General features: G+C 42.6%; 1 protein-coding gene across 2 annotated transcripts in view; it reads right to left on the reverse strand.

The window, feature by feature from the left end:
- Nucleotides 1–26,655, reverse strand: part of SDK1 (sidekick cell adhesion molecule 1) — a 413,144-nt gene that overhangs the window by 31,730 nt on the left and 354,759 nt on the right. For both annotated transcript variants that reach the window (XM_050905714.1, XM_050905715.1), the window contains 6 exons: nt 25,536–25,737; nt 23,399–23,502; nt 21,549–21,619; nt 16,541–16,676; nt 14,618–14,677; nt 12,501–12,602 (listed from right to left, as the gene is read on the reverse strand). In XM_050905714.1, coding sequence (XP_050761671.1) covers nt 12,501–12,602; nt 14,618–14,677; nt 16,541–16,676; nt 21,549–21,619; nt 23,399–23,502; nt 25,536–25,737 — 675 coding nt within the window. The remainder of the gene's footprint in view (nt 1–12,500; nt 12,603–14,617; nt 14,678–16,540; nt 16,677–21,548; nt 21,620–23,398; nt 23,503–25,535; nt 25,738–26,655) is intronic.

The raw sequence follows: 26,655 nt of genomic DNA on the forward strand, positions 1-26,655 counted from the left end.
AGTGACACAGACCCCTGAGGGTCCAAACTCAGCTCATGGCAGGTGGAAAGCATTTCACTTTCCCTGCAAAAAAAAAGTATGTATTCATAAAGTCTAATTCCGTGCACGTATCCTGCCTTGGAATGTCATGCAGGTATCTGTAAACATTTCTTTTCTTATCTGATTTCAATTCACCTTTGAGATTGTCTCCTTGAAACTCTCTCTCAGCCAAAACGTAGAGAGAAAGCCTGAGCAGGCTGTATATTAATTAGTAAAAAAATAGTAACAACTATGGACTGGGATGATGTCGGCAGGATCATGTAAAGACAACAAATCTATCTGGAAATGCAGTGAGAGTGTCAAAATGAGCCCATGAATGAAGTTACGCATCTAAATCCACATTTAAACATACCACTGCCCTAATTTTCCAGTCATACTGAACAGCCTCTGCTCACACTGCAGTCAATTTGAGCTTGCAAATGCTTACAACCTTTAAAGAGAAGGTGCTTAAAATCCCCCGTGGCCTGCCCGCACCGGAGCTCCGTGCATTGCAGAAGGTTCACCTTAGTTTTTCTTGTTGCTTTCTTGGGATATTTGCTCTCTGAGCTGTGTGGCACTGAGAGCTTTTCATCAATATGAAACTACTATTCCTTTTCTTAGTGACAGTTGCCACGATGCTCTGTAGCACAGGTAGGCTACAAATCCTTGTGATTCATTGGGTAAACTTAATAACTGTTTTTATAAAGCATTCCTTGCTGCTCTTACATCGGCTCCAATTTCTGGGTAGCAAAGGATTTCTCCTCTACTGATTTTCTAATTGTTTCTGTAATGCCAGTATTATGTCAGGAAATTCACAGATAAGTCTGGGACAAGATTCCCTGATACTCACGCCATTTAAATAAACACGCAGGCAAAAAATGAGGAGAAAAATGCAGTGAAAGAGAATGAAGATTTTCTGTGCATCAGCTTGATCCCACAGTTCCAAACAATCCCAAGCAAATTTATGCTTTGTAAAGACCTCTGATCCTTTTCTATCTAGCAAGCATTTTCCCCCCAGTTCATCAAAGCATGCTTTTGTGAACATGCCTGCTTTTATTCCCTAGTAATCAATATATTTGCATTTTGGTGTTAGCACCTAGAGGCCAGAATCTCATTGCACAATGTGTTGCATAAACACAGAACAAAGAGACAGCTCCAGGCCTAAAAAGCCTCTAATCTGTATGTCTACACATTATAATGGAGAGGTGGTTGCAGCATGTTCTGATGTATCAGCTGTAATCTTATCTACCTAGTGAGTAACAACAAGAGAGAAGACACGGCAATATTCAGTGTAGCACGTGCTGACAATTAAAGCATGCACACGCAGCACCTCCAAAATTTACACACTGGTTCCTGGCACACACAGGCATGGAAAATAGAGCTGGAAAGGATTTGGAGAGGGCTCAGACAAGCCATCCCGCTGCGTCATAACGGAATCAGCTTGGCTGGTCAGATGTTTGTGTAATCTTGATCACTGACCTCTTTCCAGATTCCCCCACCGTCCCCACACAAACTCCGCCAGCATATCCCTATCTAACTGTCAGGTTATTACTATTTTTTTTTTTTAAAATGTCTAGCCTAAACCATCCTTGCCATATTGAAGTTCTGTCCCTGCAGTGGCATGGAGAACAGATTGCTGCTTCTCCCGTTGCAGCCACTGCCCTCAAGTTATGGTGTAGATAAGCAACAGTTAAGTGGATTATAAAAGCCAAACACAACAAAACAAACAGAAGGTCACAAGATAAAACAGCAAGACTGATCTGCAGAATGGGCAAAGCGAAACACAAGGGGTTTTCTTGCACTATGGCCTTAGAGAAGGAACGCAAGGATGGTACCTCCCAAGAAAGAACAAAAAGATGTATCTGCAGATGTTTGCAGTCATTCCTTCCACAAAGGAAAAGCAGCATGAGAGAAAAATGTTCAGTGTTTATTGGCCATTTTCTTATACAGTCTGTGAAGAGAGGTGGGAGTGAGGAACGCTTCCCCTGTGCAGCAGTACCTCTGTGCCATCAGGAATGCTGCGTGAGTGATGCTGATTAGTTCAATAACAATTAGTTAATTGTGCTTTAAAAACAGCTACTGCGAAGCTGCTTTCCGCTGCGACAAAGCAGCACAAGCTATATTTAGAATGTAAAAGATGTTTCCCACCAATTTCTGGCTGTTTTAAGCTAGGCTACATTTTGTGATGGAAATATGTGCTTTTTCCCAGGACTGCACTTTCTGGGGTTACTCAGATGTATTTCAGATGCGATAAGACAGGCAGACCCACATACAAAGGATGTGGCTCTTAATCCCTCCAACACAACTCCATTTGCTAACATTGGACCCAAGTGCTCTGACCCTCTTATTCAGGCATGACAATTTGCCACCAAAACCTAGTGCTCTGCCAGTTATTAACTTTGTCAGGCTCGTGTCACCCTGCAACTTTAAATGAGTCTCAGGAAAGGAACAATCTGGTCTCCCCCATCTTTGAGAAGCCCACCCTCCTCCTGGGTGGGGGAGGAGGTTAAAGCAGCTGGAAAAGCCAGGTTTTAGTAGGAAATAACCCTTTTTCAGGGATGTTGATATATGTGATATATGTGTTGATTTACATGGTTGCATAGATCAGTGTAAGAGAAATTGAAACATTTCCTAGTGTACAGGAGACCAATGGAAGTCAATACAAGAAGAACTTGAACAACATCTCTCTCACCCTCATGAACACTGATGAAGAGGGAGTGCAATCTAATCGATGCAAAACCAGAAAGATAAACAGACAAACCTACCTTGGTGGAGAAGAAGGGGTAGAGAGGAGAAAGACAGTAGCTGTCAGGATGGGGACTTTGGGAATCTAGCACACCCGCAATTGCTGTACTCTGTGCCATGTTATCTGGGTAGGCAAACACATGGCCCCCTCCCTGTATACTACACTTAGTACAGTAGCTGTGTTTTGCCACATCAAATTTTTAATGGTAATAAAGTCATGAAAAAGCTTAAATAAAAGCAGCTGCAAATGATACCCAAATGTAACATCCCCAGCTTCTTTGCTTAGCACTGGGAAGCTTCCCAACATTGGCTAGGCATGTCTTCAGCATCTGCAGAGAGATGAGAGGGAGGTGGGGGTAGAGGGAGGAAAGAGGGAGAGATGACATTCACTGCACATATTGGAAAAACATCGAAATGAAACAGGGACTAGAAATGGAGTATCCTTTCCACAGACCCAGACTGTAGGAGGTTATGTGCCAATGCCATTTTTTTGAACTGAGGAGGCAATCATGTTCTGAGGAAACCTCCACGGATATGACTTATTCATGAAGAACCTTCATAAACTGGGAAGTGACTCAAGCAGAAGTAATTCTCATCCTGTCCCTCACCATCTCTTCCAGCAGTGGTGAAAACACCGTTGGTGTGATTACTAATCTTTTAATATGGCGTTCGGATTTCCCAATGAGCCATGTGCAATCCAGGATTTTCACGGGACAGACACAATCTGAGCGATGCAGAAAAAATTACCGTGATCACATTACAATGCCTACAACCGAGGCAAATCTCACGGAGCAGTACTGCAAAATAGTTAGAGCCTGCAAACAAAAACTACACACTTTTCCTTTGCTGAAGCCCCCAGTTCTACTTAGCTAATACAAACCTAAAATAGGCTATCACATTGCATACTGAGATTATCCATCAAGGGACTGAGAACGCCCGGCCCACAAGTAAAGCCCTTACAGAACTGTCAGACTGCCTCTGAAAAAGGCATATGGGCGGTTAAAACAGGAAGGGGGGAAATAGTAAAATGAGCTTTTTCCTCTATTTCTTTTGTGTCAACAAGGATATGATCACACACAGGCAGGCAGCCCATCACTCAGCAGAGACAGACCCATGAGCAGGACCAGCGAGAGCCTGACAAGCATTAGGTATGCGCAAACAAACATACAGGCATAAACCTACAAGCTAAAATCCCCTCTCACTTACATCAATACAAATTAGAGTTAGCTCTGCTAAAGCTAGTAGAGGTAACCCAGTGTGCAAGTTGTGTAACTGAGAGCAGTCTCAGCTCTGAGGAGTGCAGGACTCACCCCTCAGGAGGTACTGAAGGTTGTTCAAGGGTGCAAGGGATGGTGAAGAACTGCTCTGTGTTTGATACTCTGGCCTGATTCTCCCTCATGTGCACCAGGAGGAGGGGGAGCAGCACCAAGTGGGAAAGTACCGCGCTCAGCTCTCTTAAGAAAGTCCACCCATTAGACAGAGGCAAAATTACCTCCTTCAAACTATTTCCCCACGCTCTCCAGTTCCCAAGACTCCTCCTCCTCCATTTATACTCATGTTCCACTCATTATAATTTGTTAATCCCACACTCTAATATCATAATACCACAAGTTCATGGCAGCCGACAAAAGCACCCACTTAATGTTCACAAACAGTAACGGCAGCACCTACTAAAGCCTAATAAGCACTGACAACTCCTTATGCTCCACTAAAGTCAAGAGAGCGTATCAAATAATTAGGGTGAATCTCCACTGGGTTTGCCATATACCAAGTGTTAAAAGCCGTATCGGAAAAAAGTCAAACTGAGCAGGTGAGATCTGCCACTGTGATAACCTTTTGCTGTGGCTTTAATGCAAGTTTGGGTAGCTGACCTCCCATGAAGGATTAATTTAGGATTTACAGGTTGCAACGGTCAGGGAACCCCAGGGAGCCCACGGAGGACTGTGATCTTGTGCTCCTGGGGAGAGAGAGATTAAATTTACATTTTCTCAACTCTGAGTGAGAGTTTTCTCTTTCTTTGTTTATTTTGCAGTCATAGCATCCCTGAGTTCATCACTGTGGTCCTATACCCCCATATCATCTCAGTGTCCAGATTCCTGTGACCAAAATGTTTTAGAGTATTGCTAATTCATACTTTCATAAGAAACAACGGCAACTTTTTTGTTTTCAGTCTACAACAGGCAACGTGAAACGCCTCCAGTTCCATGATTGACGATGGATACAGCAAACAGATGTCAGAAAAGAAAACCAACTGTGTTTCTCTACAGCTGGCTTCACAGCAGAGCCGTACAGAGGAGGCAAAGCCACGGGAGTTAAGACCCACATGAAAATACTTACAACATTTTGCTCGCATATCCCAGGATGACTGAAAACAAGCAGAGCAGGACTGCACAATTAGAGGAAATAGAAATTTGGCTCCAAATATAACCCTTTAGTCAAAAATACTCAAACTCCAGCCTGTGTCTGCTTGAATATGAGTTATCAGCCAGGGGCTTCCCCACTTCTTTACCAGTGCAATTTATGATCCGTTTTACTTTACTACTGATTGCTCATGTTTTTGAAAGGAAGGTTAATTTCTTTGCTTTTAATGGAGTAGCTCTGCTGTTAGTTCAGTAAGGCTTTGCATACACGATCAGGCTTCTCATCCCTCCGCCCTCTGTGTACTGTGCAGGAATGTCCCTGCACTCGGTTCTTCACAGGCCATATAACACTGCAGCAGAACAGCTAATTTGTCCTACCACTCCCACTGCTGCTTGCACCAACTACAGAACAAAGACAGGAGTCCTGATGATGAATTTGAGTATGGAGAGTCTGTCTGTCTCAGGCTACAGTCAGCACTGAAAATCAACATCAAATTGTTGGGTTTGTGAGACGGAAGTTCATCATCTGAGCAAAATGTCGCATGGCAATTGCAGCCCAACGCCACCCACACCAGCAATAGCAGTGGCAGAGATAAGCAAGCACAGTTGATCAAAAACGGATGATATTTTTACTTGGACAGAAACATCGTTCCTACATTGAGACGTGATAAAGAGAGGCAATTACACCAGAGCTAAGCAGGAGCTGCCGCACTGTATAAAGCATTGTGCTGTACCAAAGGCTGCTTATGACCAATATTAACAACTTAATGAGCTGTTAATGAGGCGCGCATTGAGCTTTTACTTGCAGCATGAAAACATTGCAAATCATTTTAGGGAGCTTCTGGACTGTCAATGGAGAATTAAAGATGTCAAATAAGCCCATCAAATCTATGTCTCAATCTGGACACCGCTTTCCAGTGCATTCTCTTAAAATTCCTTTTCCTATATGGTAGAATAACTTGCTTTGACAGCAGTATGACTCTCACTTAGACTTTGCTTCCTTCTGCCTTGACATTAGATTTCAGTCTCCAGAGAGCTGCAGGGATGTCTTTTTGACACGTTGACATTAAGGACACTTCTTCCACAGACTCACACTGGCACCGTTACTTTCTGTCTTACCATTATAAGAGCAGCTACTGAGCTAAGCTACCAAATTCGGAAGTTTAATTATGAAACCTTTGTGCTCATCTGTAAACAGATTAAGAACGTAAAACTACCCTTAAAAAAAATTGCCAGTTTGAATAGGAAAGGGAACCAAGGTTTATACAGAAAATTTATATCCATAATTCCCCAGCATTGCAGCAATACCAGTAACACACAAGGAATGACTAATGCTCTAATGTAGGCACACTTCAGTTTGTTATTTTTTACTATCCTGTCACAGCCCTGCAGGATTAGATAATGCAGCCGAGTGCTATCTATACTGCTATTACCACCAGTGGAGCTGCATTGATGGGAACAACAAATCCAAATTGGACTTGCTGCAGACAAGCCCCAAGTGGAAACCATGTATAGAGTGAGTCTGGAGGAGTTTAAAATCCACCAAGAAATACTGATGGAATGTACCCAGTGGCTGATCCTACTCTCAGAAACGGAATGCTGTTGGGATACATGTGTAACTGTTTCCAGTAAAGCAAGAGAAACTGAAAAAAGGTTTCTTTCCCTGTCCAAACAGGAAATGTCTCACCATTTTTTTTTCCTTTCCATCTTCCTGTAGTTTCCCCTCCTTGCTCTGCTCTGAATTTACTCTCTTTTTTAGTGCATTTTTGGAGAACATGGCTTGGATCTTTAACGCCGAGCTCAGGGAACTTCTCCTTCCTTAGGGAGAAGGACACTGGGGACAGGATGAAAAAACCCTGTGTCACTCCTGGAGCAGGGCATTCCCAGAACAGCTGTGTAAAGCTCATACACAATTGAGCATGATGTTGGAACAGCTCTGCAGATTCTTTAAATTTAAATGGGAGGGGAAAAGGAAAATCAATGTTTCAAACACCCTGCCATCCCTCAAAAGTAGCCTTTCACTGATTTCAGAAGTGCCAACAATTAAAAGGCAAATTCCTTACCATTTCAAAGGCTTGGTGCTTTTAAAGTGCCAAGGAAGGTCAACGCCTTTGTTTAAAGTTTGAGCAAGTGAAACTAATAATTTATTTGTTATACTACTTTCCAATAGCTTCCCTCCATCCCCTTTTGTTTATCAAGGGAAGATACTGTCCCTAGGCTGACAGGTTTTTGACTACTGCAATGTGAAATGACCATGATAATCCTTCTCTTCCCTCCTCTAGTGGCGTCTGGGAGGGAAATGCCCACCTAGTTCTTCTAGCTGTGCCAGCAGCAACGCGCCTCCCTATCTGCATACGCACAGCCAGTCACCGAGAGACATGGCTCACGTGTCCCAAACAGATAGGAGAAAACAGCCAAGGGGGCCACAGCAGACTGATTGAAGCTGCCAGCTCTAACGCGTTGAAATGTTGTCATTCCTCTTGTAGGCTGTTAACAAGGAGGCACAGGGGACTTCTCTGCACAGCATCTTCTCAGCTACATTCGGGGCAGGGAAGGAGATAAAGCTTCTGTGCTATAAGAGAAAGAGGGGCCCAAAGTAGTGCTGAGGGACTCCCTTCTCCAGAGAGCGACCTACGATGGGGAGGTGACACCATGTAGGCTATTTTGTATGAACACATGAAAAGAGCGAGGCCTGCAGAAAGAGATCAAAACACTCAAGGACATAGCAGCCTTGTTCCGACAACCTTCTCTGGCATTAGCACAAGAGACAAAGGGACATTGCCCAAGCACAAATAACAGGTAAGAAGAGACAAGAGCTCTTTGCTAGAAGCAGTTGATAAAGGGGAGCCAGGTGCCTGGAGTCCAGTCTTTGCTTCCTTACGAGGCTTCTTTCTCCTTAGCATGGCTTCTTCTCTCTATTTTGTCTTCTTTTTCCCAAACCTAAATCACTATTTTTGGTCTTGGAGCTTTCCAGATGGTTTCTATTTCCTGCCTGTAAAATGTTGGAGATGGCCAGGCAGCTCTGAGTGCTTCCCCTGACGTTACTGGCAGGGCAGAGCTTCCCTCCGTGTGTCAGCTACGGGTGGACAAAATAAAGTTTGTGAACTCCAGGAACGCCTGTGGAGCCGCAGGCAGGAGGGCAGATGAAAATAATTGCAGATAACAGTGGGAAATTTGCTTTGGTGTCTGCTAGCTTTGCACCAAAAGGTAGGTTCAGGTTTTTGAAGATGGTAAGAAAAGAGAGGTAAGAAGCAGTCGTCCCTCTGTCTCACTCCTGTTCCTTTCCAAGCTACAGTTTCAATTGGAAGAAAGTGAGACGGCCAGGAAACCTTTTCTGAAAGATGATGGTACGAGCAAGGCGGCATTTCAACAGAGGACTTCTAAGAAGGGGATCTCTGTCTCCCAGCTCTTTTTACTCCTTGCCTTTCCCGTTGCAGAACCAGCTCTCAGAGATCATTATTAAAAAGAACAACAACAAATCAGCCTCATCAGTTCTTGTGAATTCTGAAGGTCACCAATGTCACCATCAGTTATAATGACACACATCACTCCCCTCTTCACACAAATGGATTTACAACCTGTTCAAAGGCTAGTGTGTCTCTATGCATTTTACCCCTTCTGCTACCTCTTCTCTGCACACACGCGCTCTCCTCCAGCAGCAGCTGCTGGAAGAAATTATGAATTCCATTATTTTTCATCCAGAACAGCTTCGCAGTATATGGGAGAAGCACTGGAGGCTGCAGGCTCATTAGCACAGGATTTGTATTGCCGCCTTCCATTTTATTCACCTTCCCAAATTAGGTGAAGCACGCCTGCCCCAAACCTGTGATTTCTGTTTAATTAAAATGCAGGTAGTGGAGTCTCCTGAACTCCAGAGCCCACCACACAATCAGATAGCGACAGCGACCTGGTAGAATAATGCTCTTGATATAGTGGCTGCTCTAACAGAGTCTTAATTTCAGTCGAGCAGAACAGCACCTCTGGTAGCAGCTGCATTTAGGGCTGGGATGAATATCAGTACCCAGCCTCTCGCTGAACACTCGCTGCCTTCCCAATCAAAGCCGGCATCCCTGACAGCTGAACTGTTAAATGAATTAACAAGGCGAGAAGGGGGCTTGCCGACGGGGCTGTGACTCCCTTCCTAATTTCTGCAAGTGGCAGCTTTCAATTTTTCTGTCATTTGCGGGGAGATGCACATGGTTCTCTAATGAGCAGGGCAGAGCTGCAGCCAGCTCTAAAAAGGCAACGTTATGAGGATCTTCTGGTCCGCGGAGGAGAGGGATCCAGACACTTGAGGCAGGTGGGGGAAGGACACCGGCTCCGTTCAGACTGAACAGGCAGCGCATCCTTCCCGGCTGCACTGAGCATAAGGACTCCCAGCCTGCTCTCCTGACGTGGGGAAGAATTCTCCTCCACACCAGTGAGTTTTGCAAACACCCAGGCAGAAGTCAAAACGGAGCCTTTGCCAGGGCTTTGATTTTATGGGCTACTGTAACAAGAAAAAGGTTTTGCTTCACTTGTAGCAAAAAAAACCCCAAACCACCAACCAAAAACCCCAAAACACTTGCATCCAGCTCCTTTATTCACCAGCCAAGTCAGGATACAGAGGTCTGTTAGTCGTGTCTGGCCTGTTGCCTACCAGCAGGTTGTTCTCTCCCAAAATTTCCCCCTGCCCATCAGTCAGAGGCAAGTGAGACCTGAGCGCTCGGGCTGCCCGAGGAGGCTGTAGGCTGGGGTACAGCTCAACAGCACTCCAGGGCTCGAGAGAAACTCCCCATTCGCGTGCTTTTTACTTGTTTGATTGGCAAAACTGCCAGAAGGTTGGTTTTAATGGCTTTTTTTTCCAAGTTTGTCAGGGGGCTCCATTGCCTACTGGAGCTTTTATTGTAAAAATCCAGATACGATGATAGGAAAATCTTCAAATCTAACAGGGGAGAGTGCAAGAGGGAAGGAAGGAATTACAGACACTCCTCCTCCTGCATCGCTCATCTGGCTGCACCAGACATAGAAGCTGAACAGCACATCAACTGGCAGCATTATTTCCAGGTGCCCCACGCTGTGTGAAACACCCACCAGGACTGCATAGAATTGGGTATTTTGACTGAGCTGGCCTAAACCCAGCACATTTCCCCAAAGGCACGTGCTGTATATTCGTTTTTACAACCCAGAGAGGAATGTTCTCGCACCTACCGGAATTACTGCAACCCTTACGGCAGAACGAAGCACCGTTTAACAGTACTGAGACGTAAGTTATCTGGGGCCTTCAGACCGGTGACTGGTCCCCTTCAGTCATTTTGTGTTCAGTGCTATGCCTGTGTTGTCAGCTCTTATTGTTCATTGGGAAGGTTTTCTCTATTTTTAACATGGATGCCCCGTTGCTGAAGCTCAGCAGACCCATTTTTTCCAGCTTGCTGCTTAACTGCCTTTACCATGGGTAAGAACGTCAAGCAAACAATAACAACAAAAACTTGTATTTCCACAGCACACTTTAACTCAAAGGTGTCACAAATCAATTTAAAACTTAAATTGCAATACCAGCTCCAATCACTTTACTCACAGTATAAATCACAGCCAGTTCTGGAGATGGAAGAGGCAGTTATATAACAAAGCATAATAACTTCACACAACAAGAATGAAAATCGGCAGGAAGATCCTACATTCATCATTTCTACCGCATGAACCTGGATTGTCCCTAACCAGAGGTAAATCCAGTATCTCTAAAAACCCATCTGAGTCACGCTACAACTTCAGATATACCAGCCCTGCCTGTGAAAGAAGGTCTCCTGGATACCTCAGTTTCTGCCCAAGTTTGGCTCCTTCCTTTGCCCTGTTCCCTGCCTGAGTTGTAAGGAAGACCTGGACCGTGGGATTAAAAGACACGATATAACAGCATTTCCTTGTTTTCCCCAGCTGATTTTCTGTGCCGCGTACATGTGTATAAATGCACGTGCTGGCTCCATTTGCAGCAGTGAGATATTCAGCTCTGAAACAAAAATGTATTTTGAAGCCAGATACAGTTGGCTCCACTTGGGGCTTTCTTTGCTGCAGTTGCAGAAGTAAGTTGGAGCAGCAGCAAACTAAAAAAAAAATGTAAATATTGCCAGCTGTCTCTCCAGAACCATGCTGCTCTGATTAATTTATGATGTTTTCAGAGAAAGACAGTGAATGTTACACCATATTTGAAATGAAAAGGTTAAGTAGAGTTTAAAAAAATGTGCAGTAGAGTTTAAAAAAAATGTGCTTTGCTTAGTTTTGAGCAATAGAATATTTAATGAATAATAATAAAATGAATTAGTGCTGGGTTTGATAGCTTCTACATCCTAGCCTTGAGACAGAAGAACAAAAGTGTAATCAGATTCGTTCACGGCGGCAGACTGCACAACAGGAGGGTGCGTGTCACCTATTCTTGTTCTAAGCTTCAAAAGATGCTGCTGCAGAAATTGATACCATAACTAACAACTATTTCAGCACCAGCATCTCTCCAGCTGGGGTCACCATAAATACGGCACCGCCGTCGTGGCTGTGAGGAAGACATCAGCTATTCCAGTCCTGCGCTTCTCAGCTAGAGTTACTGAGAAGAACAGACCCAGCTGTGGGTTATCTGGGCCCTGCAAAATCACCTGTTTCACAAAGCATTCAAAGAAGTGTCTAGTTAACTGTCTTGTCCTGATTTCTGCCTCTGGCCTTCCAACGGAGTGATTTTAAAATGATCAGCAAGTTACATTTCATAAATACAGCCTGGATTCATGCACTAGATCCATAATAAGTAAAGGCATGAATAGTGCCACTGACCCTCAGCTTCTGTAGAGGCTGGATGCAACTATAGAGCCTGCATGTTTCGGAGAGTAATCATCATCCGTGCCTCCAAAGCTAGCATTAAACTAGACACAGTGTCTTCTTGACTTCAAGAGCATAAAAATACAGCAAGGTGCGGTGCACAGGCAATGTCTCTACAGAGAGAGCTATAAAATAAAGAACCAGCTTTCCAAGTCTCCCTTGTTTTTTCGTTTTGTTTCTTTTCCCTTGTGGCTTTGCTATGCTCCACTTTTCACTTCTTTAACTTGAGTCAATTTTTCCCTCAAGCTAATTTGGTATGAACAGTCATCCTTCTGCAACTCCAAAAATATTTCCTCTTCTTTCTTTCAAATGCCCTTTCTCCCCTTGCTCGTGTAGACCAACTGGCTTTCAAATGGCAAGAAACCGTCAGTGCCAACCTATTCCAGGAGAGGATGCTACAAAAAACTGTTAGTGATCATGACCGGGGAATTTTTCAAATCATCCCTTTCCTGGACAAATATTAAATATTATCTGGAGAATATTAAAACATGTCAGTACTTTAAAAAAAAAAAAAAATCAACTCATTTTCCTTTTACCTACCTGCTTCACCCACAAACACTTCCACTGGTGTGCTGGTAGGGCTCTCACCGATTACATTATATGCTGTCATTAGTACTTCATATCTCTTGTATTTCTTCAACTCTGAAAAAGTAAACCATATAATATGATATGTAATTAATGATACGGTATTGCAGGTATTTTTTAGACTCCATCACCTCTTTATCACCAGACTTTTCTCTTGTGAAATACAGCATTAAACAGTACAGTTAGTGCAATCTCTACTTCCATCCTTCCTTAATGCACACATCACAGCAGGATTTGCCTAATTATGAAAGATCTTTGCAATGAAATGGCAGGATTGTCCAGTGTTTCCTCACGGTGTTGCTCCAGTAAGAGGAATCATTCCTGATGGGTAACTAGCTAGAGGAATATCTCTACGTCATTCTTAATGACAGAAAAAGGCAGGACTTTGCTTTCAGTGTTCAACATACGGGCTCCTTCTGATCTCTACTGGTAGGAAAGAACATGGCTTCAAGCCTTTGCCTAATCCTAGGGACTTTCATCCAGGGAGTCATTTAGCAACTGCACTGCTCGAGAACGTCACCGCTGAAGCAGGGTGCAGAAGACAACCTGCAGTGGGGAATACCTGGAGTCCCATTCGAAGTACTGCATGGGTATCTTTCTCCTTCAAAGTGACCACAGCCTGAACATCAATCACAAAGAGCAAGGAGAATTTGAAGTCTGGACTCCATTTGGCCACCAGGCAACCAATTTCTTTGCTGACATATAGAAACTACTCTGACAGATGAGGTAGGAGGGCGAGAGCAGTGTGAAAAAAATCTAGAAAAACCCAATTGTATGAGGGTAATTAGTAGATGCAAACGAGGGTGGAGTAGAATCATGTCAACATAATTAGGGGAGGCAGTACCTGAGCAGTTTCAGATTTTGCATTTTCAGGCTGAAAGAATCAATCCTAACAGAAATATTTATCATCTGCAATATTTAACAGTGAAATTAGAGTAAGAGAGCGATCAATAATATAAATTGCCCTATTTAAATGAGCATTGAATTGATTAAGACACGCATGGCCAGGGGTCCAAATTTCTCCCTTTGCTAATAATTTTCTCTGCTATCTATGAATCACATAGTACCCTTAACTCTGTGGCTGACAGTATGCCATCGGTTTGGTAAGGTTCAGTAATCCTAATCATACAGATTCGTCTAATTTCAGTTTCACAGAAGTATTTACAAGTGTTGTGCTCCTATATCTGGCTCAGAGTCTGGCATCATTCCCCAGTCTCGGGCATACTGTAAATGATATCTGATACATCACTAATTTTTTGATGTGATACCACTAAACTCAGATGAACTGCAAAACATGTAGGAAGCAAATCAGCAATAACAATGCTAAGTTCATAAACAAACAAAAAACAGTAAGATATATAAGATACAGTACTGGGCAGCTTGTACAGGGAAACTTTAATTGCTGCCATGAAAACCCACAAGGGAGATTTTAGTGTTAACTGGATGTGGAAGAAAATGGAACACATGAGAGTTCATGCATGCAAGTTTCAGTGGGGATAGGGCCCCTTTTTTTAAATTTTTTTTTTAGCCCATCACAATCTGTGACTCAAAAGCCTTGGGCAAAACCTATCTAGTGAACCATCATCACCACAAAGCAACTTGCCTTTTAACTCTGTCGAATGCTGTTTTATTCATTTCCAATTGAAAACACCTCTGGAGATGCACATAAATTCATTGGGCCCTCTCTAAACTGGCCTCCTACTTCACGGAATGCCTGAGCATCGCAATGCTTGAATCATAGGACTAATGATGTGATCCAGCTAAACTCAGATGGACTGCAAAATACGTAGCAAGCGAATGAAAATTCATTTAGCATCAGCAATACTGGGTTGTTACAGTCAATAATGTTTTACCTTCCCAGCAGCCACATTTTTACAACAGCTACCTACTTGCATCATCAATGTCTCTTGATGTAGGGAAAGCAAAGACGTAAAGAAAAAGAAACTCAAGAAAGCAGAATCATTAATCTGTGTTGATTTCTGCTAGATCCACTGAGGAGAACCATAGGAGTTTGCCTATAGTGTATTTTGAACCATTACAAAGAGTCTCATCTAAAGGCAATGTGCACTTACGTGTTAATTCATACGTCGTTAATGCAGAGCTGCTGTTCACTGTCTTGAAGCTGCTTTGGGCTATTCAGGGTAAGCAAAGCAGAAAGCTTGTTACAGCGCAAGGAAATAGTTATTGCAAATGATGTACAGCAGAGACAGAGGCAAATGATGCAGCACACACATACACAGTTTGAGCTTTAGGACTATACCTTGAAGGGCAATAAAATCACATCACTCTCTTGTAACACATCAAAAGCATCTCACTCACACGGGGCTGTTTCATTTCCCCCTCAAACAGAGCATCTCACAAATATACAACACAGAAATGTTCCGACTCCTAGATTATACAGAACAAATGAGTAAAAATGAAACAATTTCTAGGGGGGGAACTCTCAACACTGTATTACATCCTTATTTCTCAACATGCAAAATTCAAAACCTGAAGAGCTGCAGGGTAAAGACCTGGAACACAGGCCACAAAAAGCGAACACTTACAATAGAACAGGACCCGTTTCTTTAAATGTGTGTTAGATTTCCCACAGTTTCACTTACAGAATTCAATATTCCTGCTGTGAGCCAATTGTAGCAATATGCTAAGCTGTGCAAAACCATAGGTCAGTGAGGAAGAGAGGTGTTCTAACGTAAGAGTTGTCATATTATGAGGAGAAAGAGGGAAATTTCTTTTAAAATACACTTGTCTCCACCCCTTTCTCTCTCTCGACTCCCTGGAGAGGTACAGCACATTTTTTTCTACTCTACAGCTATTAGGAACATAGCTGCAGGGCCAGCCAAGAAGAGGGAGGAGAGGAAACCGGTGAGACTAGAGCGTATCCAAAGTCGTCATTTCATGACAATATACACAGTCAGTCATTCAGCTTTTGTCTGGAAAAAACCCTTATGCATACCTACACCTATAGGAGCTTTACATCTCTACTCTGTCCTGGTTAAAACTCTGTACAGTCTGAGAAGTCTCATTCAGCACTGACCATATAAGTGAGGTCAGAGTCAGGTGCTTACATTATATTTGAAGCATCCACTTTTTCCACCCCCCCACAAAAATCACTCTTGCTTTTGTAGAAACCACTTCTATGGGTTCAGGGAAACATGGAAGATGATGTAAGATATTAAAATAGCCTCACTCAACCCTATTCTGCTGCTCTTAAAGTGAGTATTATCTTATTCTGAATAGTCCACTGACATCAAACAGGACAAAAGCTGGTCCCTCCGTGAGCATGTCTCATTGCTGGACCGTAACTGTCAGGCTACCGGGTGCTCACATCTTTGCCTCCCATCATCTTATTCTGTCTATTCTCCCCCTGATTTCCTTTCTAGCTTTTGTCTAAAAGTCCTTTTTCATTTTTCTCTTATTCCTCTCCCTCTCCACCTTCTTTCCATGTGAGCCAAAACCCCCAGTGACTAACATGGCAAGCATGCACCTTAAAATTCTTGCTCATTTTTGTTCTTTTCTTCCAAAATAGGGACAAGCACTTTGAAATTGTAAAAATTCTGTTTAAAATTTCTCCTCAGCTGTTTTCTTCAAAATGTCAATTATAAAAACTATTAAAAAAAAGCAAGAAAGAAAAAGGTTCCCAGCTGAGGAAAATGAAGTCTCTCTCTTTTTTGTCTGATGGCAGAACAAAGTATACCAGGGTAATCATGAAATGGAGGTAGCAGAAAGCAGGAAATCAGAGGGTACATGGGGGACAGAACATCAATTCAAGCATGCTGGCATACATTAGCATGTACCATTACAAGTGATGCTGATGAGACAGAAGTTATTAGCATTTTCCAGCATCTTCACCCTGATTGTGTAAAAGCTAAATTATCCCCAGCACTCTTAGACACAATTGTGTGTTATTTCCATGGGGCAAGAGGGCATATAGTGTCTGGTATAATGACGGATTACCGTTCTGGGATATTATAGGGTCCAAAACACAGGCTTACGTGTGAGCTCTGCTCTTAAAGCTGAAGGGTTCTGGATGGTTTTGGATTCTGTTCCAGATCCAGTGTCGTAATCCAGCTCCCGATAGTAGATCCGGTATCCCAACAGCAAGCCGTTTAGACTCTCAACTTTGGGTGGCTGAAAAACATTCACATTAAGAACGGGCTTGTTAAGATGTGCATTGCAACAAACATCCATCACAAGGGGCAGTAGCTGACACCGGTCCTGTGCGAAGGAACACAGTGCTCTCTGGTGAAAACAGCCACTAATAATATACAGGATTAAAGGTTGTGTAATTCGAAAAACACAAGTTAAAGGCAACTTTGATGATTTCACTCAGCTGTGACAATTACAAATGGCTCTTTACTTAAAAATCGACACCTGAGGCACTACACTAAGAGCTAAGCTCCTTTCCTTCTTGGTCCACAGAAACTTGTGTGTGATAAAGAATATAAATAAGCGTGTCCCTGAAAATGCATGTTGCTGGCCACCAACAGTGGAACAGCAAAACAGTATTTCACTTCTTCCAAGATGAAAAGAAAGAAATCATTTTGTCAAAGACAGAATTTCTTTAGTGGCTGTTTTCCGTGGGGACTGTTCATAGAACATTCTTCATTTGGCATTATTTTACTGAAAGACCGATGAGAAAATAACAAAGAATTGGTGTATTCTGGCTTTAATTAGGAAGGTGAAAATAGGTCTAATAGCCTCAGAGAGGCATTGAGAGAGGAGTCACAGTATGATGGACTCTGATGTGTTGCACAGGTCCAGTCCCACAGGCAAACCCATGTCTCCCCCATAACAGCTTGGAGCAGTACGGTATGTATGGCCTCTGGGCTGGCTCAGATATGAGGGTTTTTTTTCTTCTACAACATGCTGGAAGATGCTCAAAGACATAGTACCTCAGCAAGGATTCTTCAGCAGCCCCTCACATCTTCCTTCTGATACAGATATACAGCCAGTACACTGAAAAGGAGATTTTTGTCTGAATGGCTCACTTAAATAGAGACAAGCAAAGGGATTCTTCATGTTTGGGAAAAAAATTACTTTCATGAGTCTAATACAGGCTAAGAACTGCAGAGAAAAAAAGATGCCCTGAGCCATTTATCTTCTAAAGATTCTTGTACTGAAATTTAAGGGGCTGAAAGTACAAATGAAAAGGATTTTAATGATGATCTCGCCTTTAATCCAGACAGATCCCTAACAGTCTTGAGAACTTTAGGAACTAAGGAAAACCTTCTGTTCGTTGTGGAAAAATTAACTGCTGGTGTGAACCACTGTCACAATAGAAGGCAATAGCACATGTAATTTTAATGAAGAAAGTAAGAATATTTTTACAGGAAAGGAGGAAGATATTTGGTAATAACCTAGCATTCTGCTTCCAGAAATGACAAGAATTTTCCATTACTTCATTATGATGGCAAGAGAAGAGAGAGGGCTGTCCTGCCTCAGTGCAAAGGACGTTGCTTTCGGTGAGCACTGAAGGAATTAAGTAGAACGATTGCCGTTTATGGAAACCAAAAAAGAAAATTATGTGAACCAGAGTATAAGAAAGCTACATAGCTACCAGGAAAAGGGGCAGAAACTGCTCCTGCAAGAAACCGCCTTCTTTTGCAGTTGTGCTGCCCAGAGCCTGCTGAAAGCAATCCAAATAGTCCCAAGATCTTGCTGTACTTGCTCTGCATGGTTGGAGAACCTCATTCATCATTGTTTCATGCTCATTATTGTGCTCTATCCTTTGGAGAAGCTCTGACCATCTTTCACTATTATTTAGCATCTGCATTACAGAATGATCTAGGAATACAAGATTGTGAGGGACCTCAAGAATCATCAGGACTAGGCCCTCAAGACTGCAGAAAGTCAGCTTCTTAAAGTCCTTTTCACAAACAGAGCAGCCTCCACCAGAAAACAAGCTGATTTTCTGCTTCCCAGTATTCCTATTGGAAAGCTGTTCCAAACCTCACTACTTGGGCAGTTAGAAACCTTCATTTAATTTCTAATCTAAATAATTCATAGCTAGTTTACAACCGTTTGCTCCTGTGCTAACATTGCCTTTTGGGTTAAATTGTTCTTCTCCGTATGGGGTGTTTACCGCCGTGATGTATTTTAAAAAGGGCAGTCATATTCCCTCTCAGACTCCATTTTACAAGGCAAATAAATCAACCTCATGTACAACAGCCTTTCCTACTCACAGATTGAGCCCCTTGTTCAAGGGACTGAGAAAATAGACCAAACAAAGCGACAGCCTTCTCCAGGGCCACCTGATGACATGATCGCTCGTGGACCAGCTGAAACGTTCTCCTCCACAAGGTGGAGAAGATGAGATACGGTTTACTGGCAATTACTAGTATATCTATCACGATCTTTTTTTTTCTTTTCCAATCTTCTGACTTTCCTCTTTTGTTTTCTATATTATACTGAAGTTGCTTTAGCTCTGATGGTGCCCTAGCAGAGAAGGGCTCCACAGCATGGCAGTGTCCTTGCCTCCCTCCGTCCTGGCAGGGCATGAGGACTGCCTTCTCCACAGGCAGGGTAAGGGGAGGCACTGTCCCACCAAGATACATCTTGAGTGCATCACCTCAAAGGAGGAGAGAGGCTGCAAGAAAACAAAGCCTATCCAGCATGGAAATAAACTTCACACAATGAAAAAAATACCGTGAACATTACGTGGATTTGTATTTCAGTTAATTATTACCTAGAAGGAAGGTGCTCTTGGAAAGATTCAGTGTCTTTTCCTATTCTAACTATTAATAATATTTTTTTTTAATTTACAGAATCTTAAAAGGCAAACGCTGCTGAAGCTGAGAAAGCGACTGTTACTCCCTGCTCTGCCATATAACCGCCTAACAGATAAAGCTTAATTCCTCATTGTGGTACAGCACTGATTTGTTGATAGCAAGCATTGTTTTCTTATGCTTTCATGTGATTCTCCATTTTTTCCTTCCTTTAAATTTAGGACAGGAAAGCTCAGAAAATAAATGGCTTGAAAACTGTCTTTCTCCTTGCCATGGAAATGATGATTCTTTCCTGAAAAGGGTACTCTGCTAAAAGGTCAGGTCTTCCCCTTCCTGTCTGTCTTTCATGGACAAAACTCTGCTTTTGATGTAATGGATTATTTAGGATTTTGTAGGAAGGCCTGAGGCATCTGCTGAAACAGGTAAAATGATTATGAGTGGCAGCCCGTAATGTTGTACAGAAGCAAGAGAAACATTTTTGTGCTGTTTAAAGACAAAAAAAAAAAAAGACTAAAATGTAAGTTTGAATAACTGTTATCTCTAAGGTAGAAGCAGAACAGTACATGATCCTGATGTTAACTGTAACATCCGCCCGAACATTTGAAATAACCTTGCATTATTGATACAACAGATCTCAATGGAAATTACTTATTTTCTTCCTACTTTAAATTTAAAAATAATGGACTGATTGGACCAAGCAGCTGAAAGCACAGATAGCGCATCTAGAGTTTGTTTTGTGAATTATTAACGCAGCTCAAAGTTAAAAATTCAGCTTTGCTTGGAAATCTGCTCTCCCGTTTAGCTTGACTGCTGTTTTCAGTTTACATTATTTCTTAGTCACTGCTGTGAAACTTCCTCTTAATTGGAGGCTATTGTGGGACTTGAAGATTTTTGTTTATTTGAAAAATATAGTACGGCTGAATTACCAAGACCTATTAATATACATGTAGTAATGACATATAATCGCCCACAACTCCCTTGAGATGGCTCTGGCACAAAAACCCCATTTCATTTTCATGAAATAAAAAGCATCCAATTACCTAAACAACCACCTATTTCACATTAACTACACACCAATAATCAGTCAATTGGGGGAATGTTTATTTCTGCGGTACTTCATGCCTCACATCCTCTTTGTCCTCTCTTTGTATACCTTTTTTCCTTCACTGTGGGCTTTCTTTGTAGGTGGGGCGGTAGATTTACATCTCTCCATAATTCCTTTGGTAAAACTGTTCAGCATGTCTTCTATTTGTTCAACATGCTGTAAGCAATGATGTTGCTTAGTATTATGCTGCGTGAACTTGGGCCAGCAACCCAGCAGTACAGCCAGGCATATTTTTAAAGTGCTGTTGCATAGCAATAAACAGACCCTCATACATATATTTTTTTCCAAAAATGCAAGGAGCCCCATCTGTACTGTAAACGCGTATGTACATTTTTCACTATAATGCAATCTGTCCAAAGTTATCCTTATTATGTTTGTGGGACGTTGTCTCAGGAGCAGGGTAGGCAGAGGCTTTCCAGGATAGGTTATGGATAACGTGCAGTACCCCACTGGATTCCCTCTATTAATGCTCACTTCGCAAAAAAGAAGCCTCAGGCACTGGGTCACAAAATGTTCCAGCATCTCCCAGGAGGCCAGTATTGAAAGATAAAGGAAGGCAGAGGAAATGCCTATATAAAACGCAGACTTGGCACGAATACTTTCACATCCAACTCAGAGATATTACGGAAAGCTCAAACTTCCTTTCTTTTCTCTAAAGTAATCTCAATTTTTAGCCCTCAAAGAGCCAAAAGGGCACGTGGAGTTCCTCAAAGGTATGAACAGGATCTCAGGAACAGTATGTGCTTCTGATTATTTCAGCAGCTGAAGGAAGCGGTATGCGATGCGAACGAAAGTGAGCTTTTGATTACCTGAGCTTTACCAATGCTGCACTCTATTGAATCTTTTCAATGTAAAGATGCACATCTATCGATATCAATGAAAGGACAGGAGAATCTGTACAAGCAATGATCTTGGGAATCGCTACAGAAACTCCTTTACCTCCCAAGCTTTCCCTCATGGGGCACAAAGTAAAAGCAACTGCCAGAAATTTCCATTCATCACTAAAATATGTGCCTAGATCAGGAAAATAAGGAAGGAACTGCAGTCCTTCAACTTTACTACATTACTTCCAGCTCAGGAAAATGTCCCTTGCAATGTACCGTTAAGGTCAACAAGTCAAAGCAACCAAAAAATTGTTCCAGAAACATCAAAATTTTTCATTTTACCTACCTGCCACTGCACAAGGACAGATGAAGTCGTGTAGGGAGTTACTAACACAGAACTAGGTGGTTCTCCTGGAACTAAACAAACAAACAAAAAGGTAGCCAAAGCAGTTATAGCAACAGGGTGGAAAACGGGCAGCTTTTATTCATCAGATTCTCTTTCTTCGCTGCTGAAGAAAATCTTCTATCCCAGCTACTACTTGGTGGGTCTCGAAAGCAATACAGTGGATATGAATATTGCAATCCAGGCAGAAGCCAGCCACTTCTCGTACATCCCTTGCTCTACCTGTGGCCTTGGCAACTTGAGCAGGAATGAGAGAAAAGCTGAGGGCGTAAATCTGGAGGAAGCTGCAGCGTGCCAGCTGCTCACAAACAACTGGATACACATTTGAAAGGAAGTTAAACCAGCTGCGTGTGTGCTTGAAAGTGTGAGCAAACCGCTCCCAAATTTTCCGTGATATTTTTGCCACAGTCGGGGCAAGCCCACCCTGTTTTTAGGAGTCTGTGTCACATGGTCACAGATTATTTTAGTTAAGATAGCGTGATTTACCACGGGTTAACCCATTCCTGTGCCCATGGCCTATAGCATATACGCACACACACTATAGCTGCTCAAATACGAAGAAGAGAAGGCTTAACAGGAGCTGACAGCCCTCCGCAGTGCAATGCTCTAGTGGCAGCACCAGGTTCGCTCAGCAGAATAAATGTTCAGTTTGTTAAGGATGTGAGAAGCTTTCACAGTGTCTCCCCGTTGTATTGTGAGGAGGCCAAGCACCACTCTGGATTCACTGTAGCTAAATTCAAAGCGAATTGAAAATAAAATTTTAAATTCTGAAACAGTGAGTCAGTGCTGCCTCATTAGTACCAGTTACAGCCTGCACGGATACAGCAGCTGTTGTTCAGGAAGGTGGAGAGTCGGGATGTCTTGAAAAGGCTGCTAGGCACATTATTCAAGTATTACATGCGGTCTTGTTTAACTTGGGATACTCCTGAGCTCTGTCCTCTGTTTTCCTGATGTCAAGATCACATTCTTTAAATATTCCTTTGCAAAATTGTTTCCTATTTTTATATCTCAATGTCATATATAACTAGTCATTCCTTGAGCTGTATGAAATACTGGCTAATTCCTAGCACTATATATATATACACACATATATATCTCTCTCTCTCCCAGTATTACCCCATTTCCTAGGCTAAAGGTAAATACTGATGCTTTTTCACACTTCACAGAGTTCCTTTCTCCATTCAAGACATCAGAGCTACTTCTGCATTCAGGCAATGACTTTATACAATCAAGGAATTAGAAGCTGATCTCTAAGGCTAAAAATAAAAGCCTTGTCAATGTCACTCACAGTTTATTAGCCCTGATCTGCAGGATTAAATGCTCATGTTTCCAGGAGCTTCATACTCTTTCTTACTTATACCTCAGCAATTTTGCCATATTGCAGACTGATATGGATTGTGAGTGAAAACAATTGAAGAAACTTCTTCAAATGTATGCATGGTTCTACATTTATTTTTAATGATCTCTTGTAAATTATTCAATTTCTGCAAAGATAATGGTTAGTGCAGAGTTTGGAAGCCAATCAAATGGAGTTTAATTCCATTTTGAGACTCCTGAAAGTATGATTCATTATCAGAGGGCACAGCAGGACACTTAAGGCTGCCTGTTACTAATTCAGCCACATCTCATTACTACCTGTATCAATCTCCTATGAACAAAACTGCATTGGATGTTGAATTTTCACTCCACGGTCCCAGTGTAGAACACATTGCAGCAGGTCCAGCAAACCCAGGAGCACTGGGGAGTGCCCATCCCGCAGCGATGCCCCCGGCTTGCCTCTCCTCCTCACTTACCGTCCTGCAGAGTTGTGACCGCCTCAGTCTCTGCACTGAAGTCACTGTCTCCGATGTCGTTGGTTGCTTTCACTCGCAGTTTGTAAGAGGTGAACGGGTTCAAGCTGTGGAATGTAAAAAATAAGGCTGAGGGATGAAATCTCCCCACATCATCACAACTTGCCTCAGAACAAGCCTCTACAGAGAACCTGCCCATTGGCAACTAAAGTCACTGAGCAGTTTGCCTCTTCTCTACATCGCCTTTTCTTTGCAGCCTCCCCCACCTTCCTCATGACATGGGGGTGTTCGCACCCTTGCTGCCATCAGCATCTTCTCAGATTTCCACTGGCCTGAGTTCCCGAAAACACACCTGGATTCATAGCTGAATCGGACTCCAGAAAACAGCCATGAAGTTGCAGTTCATGGAGCAGCCTATGGACTGGGGCTCGTTGGAAAGGACAAGATGTGCTGTTATTCGAGTTTTGCACGGCTACGCAAAACCTGGCTTTCAAGGTGCTTTGCCTGAGACATCCTCAAAACAGATCTGTGGGTCAGCTCATCCTCAGTGCACGGATGGGGATGACGGGTAGAGAGGAGACAGGTAATGTGCCCAGGGTCAGCCAGCGCACAGCAGGCACTGGAATTCAGAGCGCCAGCCTTCTGACTAATCCTCTAGACCATACCGTTTGATCAGTGCGTTTTATTCCTACTGAATTTCAAATTAATGCTATTACCTGGATTATTTAATAAAGACAGTAACAACAGGGTCCCTGCAGCTCTTTTATCTATGCAGTGCTTTAAGATATGCAAAGAGTGATTTCCAGCTGACATAACCTTTGCAAAGATTCTTCTGTCTTGGCTTGGCAGGGGAAGGTGTGGGGGAAGCTGCCTTTTGAGTTGCATGCAGAGGGTAGAAATGCAGAGCTGTAAGTTACAGGGGATTTAGCTAATTAATTGGTAGTGTCTAGCCATCAGCTGGCAGATGTAACACTGACTACAAACCCAAGTAAAGTTACTTGTAAGGAATGATTAAACATCAAGGGATAATGCATTCTGATGGGCAGCACTCACATCATGCATGTACTACTCTTCTGGACTTTCATAGGAAAATGCTTTTAGCAAGGGGGAGAAGAAATCTTTTTCAGTGGTGCCACCCTATTAGGACACTGTTACTTGCCTACAGCAACTTGAATAATTTGAATCATCTTTCCTGATCTTCTGTTTTCAGTAATGCCAATGTCAAGTCTAAATGACATAGTTGGTTTCCTTGATTTTACAGGTTTTGACTGGAAAGATACTGGGTATAATGCAGGGCGGGTATAACACCTCCAAGGCCAATGAATCAGGTCTATATTTGTACCTACAATTGCCAAGTTTTCTTTTTTCTGCAGTGTTAGACGAAAGGCTAGCAATATATCTGTATCTTCTGGCACATGACCGGTGAGCTGCCATATACCATAGCCACTGATGTTTTTATAACAGACCTGAAAAATCTGTATCTGAATGCTTTGAATACTTGATTCTCCAAAGCTCACGGCCTTTTAGAAATAATCTGATTTGTACTAGCTCATCAACAGAGGAAATGGACAGCAAAAGAAGTACCTTCTCACAGACATTCAATTGCTTTCACAGATGTTACAAGGACTTTAATTACAACAGCATCGCTGAGGATATAATGAAGCCTGAATAACAAAGTTTAAACATTCTGATGCTATCTATAAACTTCAGTATGGAAAATACAGATAAAAATGCTTCTCATTTCATCTGGAAAAGCTTATATAGAGATAATTGCAATGCAGCATTGAGAGTGGATTTTAACATCAGTCACTACTGAAAGAATTTTTAACTAGTTGTATTTTACAGAGCATTGTGTAGCTACATATGGTTTAGCCTGAGTAGTGTTATCTACGGTTCTGAGCTTTCAGGAAGGGCTTCAAAAAGATGCATTGCAATCCAACTTTAATTAGATTTATTGCATGACCTTCAGCAAATCTCTCAGCTGCTGTTCATAACACCACCTCTAAAATGGGAGCAGTGACCTCACTTAACCTCTCTCCCCCAAAAAGATTGTGAAGCTAAGTGATGCTTGCTTTGGTTTCCTAACTGTTGGAAGTGGAAAGTGTGGGAATTTCTACGCTAGCCTGGGATCATATGGTACCTTTCAATAATGCAGGATGTTGCCTCGTGGCTGATGGAAGAGGAGTAGGTTTGCCAGTCTCCATTTGGTAGTTCTCGCACTTGTACTGTAAAATATCGTATCGGTGAAGATCCATCACTTCCAGGGACCCACTTCAACAGCAGACTCCGTGACGACACATCACTCTGGGGGGTCACCACCTGCCTGGGAGGTGCTGGTCGTTCTGCAATCAAACCATAATTTGGTACTGCTTTGAGAAGAAATTCAAGCTAACACAAAATGTGACACTCCGATCAGATTTTCATAGTGTAGTGCCACAGGAGATAGAACTTTTGGATTTGCCCCATGAAGTATACAAGCCATCCCATTCCTTAACCTTTTACTGCAAAAGAGCAGTAAAACTGATTCTTATCTCTCTGCATAAAAGGTCACCATTGAATATACACCTTCCTAGCAACAGACCTCAAACTTGGGGGTGGTCTTAGCCTGGCAGGTTAAGGAAGAATCATTAGGACCAGCAGCCAAGCAAACCAAGGAAATCTTTAATGAAACTCAGCTATGCGTCTAGCTGCAATTGCTCTTCTGACAGAATTTGCCTGTAAACTAGTTCACTTTTTAACCTGTGCTTACTACTTGGTACCACAGGACTACGTTCTTTCCATGCTATGTAGCATCCTCTTCCACCAGCTGCTCCCCAGTCAAGGCATGAAGAAGAGGAAGGGATGAGCTGGAACAGGCTGTCGTGTAGCAGAGTTCAAGTGCACGACTTACAGCCGATACTGAATTCCTGCACCAGCTCTCTCGGGCAAGGAACTGGGAACCATCAGCAGCTCCTGCTGCTGCGGCTTCCAAACCCCAGCTTGGAGATAGTGCAGAGCTGGGGCTTGAGTACCTGCTCCAGTTCACTTCCAGACCTCCCCAATTCTTCCCTTCATACCCACTAACCTTGAACCTGCAAAGTCAAACCAGCCAGTGCCAATGCTGAGGGAAATCTCTCCAGAGTAATTAACCATACACCTTTTAGATGAGGCAGGGAATGGTAATGCAGGTGTAAGCATGCCAGTCCCCAACTGTTTCAATATAGATCTCCTTTCCCGTCACTGTGTCTCCGCACTCCATCGATTTCAATAGAGAAACTCTA

This window comes from Gymnogyps californianus, chromosome 15 (assembly GCF_018139145.2).
Source record: "Gymnogyps californianus isolate 813 chromosome 15, ASM1813914v2, whole genome shotgun sequence".
Classification (NCBI taxonomy): domain Eukaryota; kingdom Metazoa; phylum Chordata; class Aves; order Accipitriformes; family Cathartidae; genus Gymnogyps; species Gymnogyps californianus.